The following is a 5,153-nucleotide window of genomic DNA, read 5'->3' as shown; positions in this document are numbered from 1 at the left end:
TTTACCATAAGCATTTTTGGCATTAGTGGCATGAAATGTTTGTTCCGTTGTTTCACCGAGTAAACAACTTTGCATTCTCATGCATGTTAATTGATTCAGATTATGGCTGAGCAAGAAAAACCGAAAAATTGAAAACTGACTCGAACCGATACGAAATGCAAGTTTAAGAATCGCGATTATTCAAAACCAAATCTTGTTCTATTTTTTACTTATATATAATTAATTTTAAATTTTTATGATATGAAAATGAATATTTTATATTTAAAATGGTGAAAATATTTTAAAAATTCTTGACAAATTATTTTTCTTTTTAAAAATATTTACGAAAAAGATTTTGAAATTTTATAAAATAATACTCAAAAGCCACAAAGCAAAGCATATTTTATCAAAATAAGTCTAAAAATTTAAAATAAAAAATTAATATGAAAAAAATTAAGAACTGAACAAGAAGAAGTCTAATTATAATAAACTATTAAAAAATTTAAAAAAAATTCAATCTAACCAATTTAATATCACTCTAATTTAGTGCTAATTGGCATCAGAGGTGGATTTTCAAGAGTAGAAAATAGCAGCTATCTTGTGGGTGAAATTAAGCTTTGAATGGATGCTGTGGTAGGATCCGATCCAAATGTACCATTTCATGAATATACTTAATTAAAAAAAATCAAACGGGCAAAAGATTATACCATGTCTACAAATGTAAAACACAAATATATATAAAATAAAACTGTATTGAGATGGATTTCAGGCTAATCTCAAACATCATCAGCGATAATAATTGAAGCTATGTGCTGATACCTTTAGTTTTCAAAGTTCAATCCATGTACTCCTCTCCTAATTTGTACTATATCAACGAAAATAAGCTAATATTTTACAAAATTTTAACAATCATTATGATTTTTTACTGAGAGATCTATAAAACAAGGCTGTCGTAATCAAATTGGACTAGTTGGACTTGAGCTCGGGAATTAGCTGATATATCGATACAAATAAAGGGGTTGAACCGATTTTTGAGTGTATCATTTGGAATCAATTAGATCAGGACAATAATAAGTTGAATCAAATTTATAATTTGAATATACATTTTTATAAAATTGTAATAATTTATTTAATTAAAATTAGGTAAGAAATTGAACCGGAAATTGATAGTCTGACCGGTTTGACAAACTATTCGATTTTTAAAACCATACTATAAAGGCAGCCCATGATGGAGCCCAAGATATAGGAGTCTTCAAGGGCCCAAAACCGTACGCCTGGATCAAATTCCCGCGCATTTCTCCATCTTCTCATCAGATGGAACTGAAGAAGACCGGGAAATTTGAACCCTAGATTTGAAAGAACTATGGAAGTCGACGAACATAATAGGAGCGATTTCGAGAAAGAAGAAGAGGAAGAAGACGATTCAGTTTCCGATCTCTTGAGAGATCGCTTTCGTCTCTCCGCTATTTCCATCGCCGAATCCGAAGGTCCATTTTTTTCCACACAATTTCTATTCTTATTTTTGGCTTCTTAGCAAATTTTTTTTTCTAGTTAAAGAATTTTCATAATTGACTAAATTGAATTCAAATCTTCAACTAATTGTCGCAGCGAAGAGAAGCGGTATGGAAATTTCTCCACCGATAGTAGCTTGTATTGCCGATTTGGCCTTCAAATACATCGGTAAAATACCTCACTTTTCGTTACTATTTAAATTCTCTATTTTTGTGAATCGGTTTTCTTTTATGTTGTTTCTACTTCCTTCTTTGAATATGAAACATCTTAATATTCCAATTCATTATTTTATTGGGTTTAACGGTGAAGCTGAAAGAAGCAATTATTAAGATTTTGTGTCAATTTACAGTGTAGGCAACCATAGAGGATATTTATTGCTATTATATTAAGAACCTTTATGAACTAGTTATTAACAATTTAGGAGTTATTTCTGCAAGATTCGGAATGCCTTAGTAATACTTGGTGTTCGAGCACCATTTGCACCTGATGGCCTATGAAATTGGGTACCATCGGACACCGCTGAGACTTGGCGTTCGTTGGTGCTTGAGCACTAAGGCATTTGGTATAATTATCATATAATTTCAAGTTTTATTGAATGTGATTGTATATTTATATTCTCAGTATACCTGTGGTTTTATAACTACAATCAGTAACCATTATCAATTGCAGAAGGTGAGAAATTTACATTTGCTTATAGAACCCTTTGTGTTGTTTGATATTATTATGAAAAATGATTGCTTGATTTAATGAAATGTTTGGGCTGTTTGAGTTGCAGGTCAGTTGGCAAAAGACCTTGAACTATTCGCACACCATGCCGGTCGTAAATCTGTGACCATGACAGATGTCATAGTTTCTGGTGAGTGCATAATGTCAAACAATGCTTTTGGAAGTATTTCTTCTTTTGTGGTATTATTGTTAGTGACAATCTTGTTCATCTTCTAAGTAGTGACTTATTTTGAGAGAAAGAGCATGCCTATTCTGTATCGATAGGTTAGAAGTAACAGATTCATATTCGTTTGGATTATAGAAACATAAGACCTATTTACTTCGATTTCAGCTCATAGAAATTAACATTTATCTGCCTCATTGAGTTCCATTTTGTATGGGTAGGTTAGAGGTAGCCAATTCATATTAGTTCAGAGCTACAGAAACATAAAAACCTATTCACTTTGATTTTCAGCTCACAGAAATGAACATTTAGCTGCCTCATTGAGGTCCATTTCGTATCAGTAGCTTAGAAGTAGCCAATTCATATTTGTCCAGAGCTGCAGAAACATAAAAACCTATTCACTTTGATTTTTAGCTCATAGAAATAAACATTTAGCTGCCTCATTGAGGTCCATTTCGTATCAGTAGGTTAGAAGTAGCCAATTCATATTTGTTCACAGCTACAGAAACATGAAATCTATTCATTTCAATTTTCAGCTCACAGGAATGAACATTTAGCTGGCTCATTGAGGGCCGTTTTGTATTGGTAGGTTAGAAGTAGGAAATTCATATTTGTTGAGAGCTACAAAAACATAAAACCTATTCACTTCGATTTTCAGCTCAGAGAAATGAACATTTTGCTGCCTCATTTAGGTCTATTTCATATCGGTTGGTTAGAAGTAGCCAATTCATTATTAGTTCAGAGCTACAGAAAACATAAAGACCTATTCACTTTTGATTTTCAGCTCACAGAAATGAACATTTAGCCACTTCATTTAGGTACATTTCGTATCGGTAGGTCAGAAGTAGCCAATTCATATTTGTTCAGGGTTACTGAAACATAAAATCTATTTTGGTTTTCAGCTTATGGAAATGAACATTTAGCCGCCTCATTGAGGTCCATTTTGTATCGGTAGGTTAGAAGTAGGCAATTCATATTTGTTCAGAGCTACAGAAACATAAAAACCTATTCACTTTGATTTTCAGCTCACAGAAATGAACATTTAGCTGCCTCATTGAGGTACATTTCGTATCGCTAGGTCAGAAGTCGCCAATTCATATTTGTTCAGTGTTACGGAAACATAAAATCTATTCACTTTGATTTTCAGCTCATGGAAGTGAACATTTAGCTGCCTCATTGAGGTCCATTTTGTATCGGTAGGTTAGAAGTAGGCAATTCATATTTGTTCAGAGCTACAGAAACATAAAACCTATTCACTTTGGTTTTCAGTTCACAGAAACGAACATTTAGCTGCCTTTTTGAGGTCCATTTCGTATTGGTAGGTTAGAACTAGCCAATTCATATTTGTTCAGAGCTAGAGAAACATAAAAACCTATTCACTCTCGATTTTCAGCTCAAAGAAATGAACATTTAGCTGCCTCATCGAGGTCAGTTTCGTAGCAGTAGGTTAAAAGTAGTCAACTCATATTTGTTTTGATTTTCAGCTCACAGAAATGAACATTTAGTTGCCTCATTGAGGTCCATTTCGTATTGGTAGCTTAGAAGTAGCCGACTCATATTTGCTTTGATTTTCAGCTCAAAGAAATGAACATTTAGCTGCTTCGTTGAGATGCATTTCGTATTGGTAGCTTAGAAGTAGCCGACTCATATTTGCTTTGTCTTTCAGCTCAAAGAAATGAACATTTAGCTGCCTCATTGAGATACATTTTGTAGCGGTAGGATAGAAGTAGCCAACTCATATTTGTTTCGATTTTCAGCTCATAGAAATGAACATTTAGCTGTCTCATTGAGGTGCATTTCGTATCAGTAGGTTAGAAGTAGCCAACTCATATTTGTTTCAATTTTCAGCTCACAGAAATGAACACTTAGCTGCCTCGTTGAGGTCCTACAGCGATGAGCTTAAAGCAAAAGAACCCCAATCCGATAGGAAGAGGAAGAAAGTACCTAGAAAAGAGGACAAGGGTATCGACGGTATGGTGAATATCCCTGATCTTTGATTCTAGGTTTCTCTTAATAGGAGATTTTATGCATAACCAACTCTTACCTGAAAGTACTGAACTATACTTATGTCATTACACACTAAAAGCTTGTAAAAACTTATGTTTAATGGTAATTCAAGTTGTAATACAACCTATTTACTAGTTGCATGCTAGTCTCAAATTTGTATATGTTAAACTACTTTGAGAGTCTTTGTATCTCTCTACTATAAAATCGATTTTTTTTTTACATTTAATTTTGAAGCAAATAGGTAAAATTGTATCCAATAGAACGTTGAAAAAAAAATGATAGATTTGTCGTATTTCAAAGTGACTTTGAAAAAAAAATTGAGTAATTTAGTCATTGTTCGAGTTTTGAAATATGTTGAATTTTGGTTTGGTTTTTTTTTACAAGTCACTTTAAAACATTACAAGTCAATAATTTTTAACTTTGAAGGTTGACGTAGATAATTAATATTGTACTAGTATATGCATTATTTTTCTACTGGAATTGTTGTATATTGGTATTGGTCCATTTCGGTATACCATTTTGAATTTAGTCATATTTTTTGAAAAAAAAAATTAATATATGCATATAAAAATATTTAAAAATAACCGATGAATGGTACTAAATAAATTTTAAATATAAAATATTGATGCACAAGTCGATGTACAATGTTTCTTTTAAAATTTTTATTATTTATTACCATTTCGGACAATAATTAGAATTTTTTTTTGGCATGGATTTATGCATAATATTTTGATCGTTACAACCAAAATTGGGTGGAACAAGTTGA

The 5,153-nt window shown here is 32.2% G+C and overlaps 1 protein-coding gene across 1 annotated transcript; it reads left to right on the top strand.

The window, feature by feature from the left end:
* Nucleotides 1–1,214: 1,214 nt before the first annotated feature.
* LOC107943937 (protein MHF1 homolog) lies at nt 1,215–4,606 on the top strand. Its single transcript, XM_041117343.1, has 4 exons — nt 1,215–1,466; nt 1,588–1,659; nt 2,267–2,347; nt 4,229–4,606. The coding sequence occupies exons 1-4, from the start codon at nt 1,343–1,345 to the stop codon at nt 4,375–4,377; spliced, it is 426 nt and encodes a 141-aa protein (XP_040973277.1). The 5' UTR covers nt 1,215–1,342; the 3' UTR covers nt 4,378–4,606.
* Nucleotides 4,607–5,153: the final 547 nt, after the last annotated feature.

This window comes from Gossypium hirsutum, chromosome A07, assembly GCF_007990345.1.
Source record: "Gossypium hirsutum isolate 1008001.06 chromosome A07, Gossypium_hirsutum_v2.1, whole genome shotgun sequence".
Lineage (NCBI taxonomy): Eukaryota > Viridiplantae > Streptophyta > Magnoliopsida > Malvales > Malvaceae > Gossypium > Gossypium hirsutum.
Note: the sequence above shows the minus strand (reverse complement) of the source record. Positions and strands in the feature narration are given on the sequence as shown.

Bases quoted from the DNA above. Each gene is read 5' to 3' on its own strand.
- LOC107943937 (XM_041117343.1), top strand. From the start codon at position 1,343: ATGGAAGTCGACGAACATAATAGGAGCGATTTCGAGAAAGAAGAAGAG. The intron at 1,467-1,587 runs GTCCATTTTTTT...TAATTGTCGCAG, and splicing joins TTCCATCGCCGAATCCGAAG to CGAAGAGAAGCGGTATGGAA. The intron at 2,348-4,228 runs GTGAGTGCATAA...TTCAATTTTCAG, and splicing joins GACAGATGTCATAGTTTCTG to CTCACAGAAATGAACACTTA.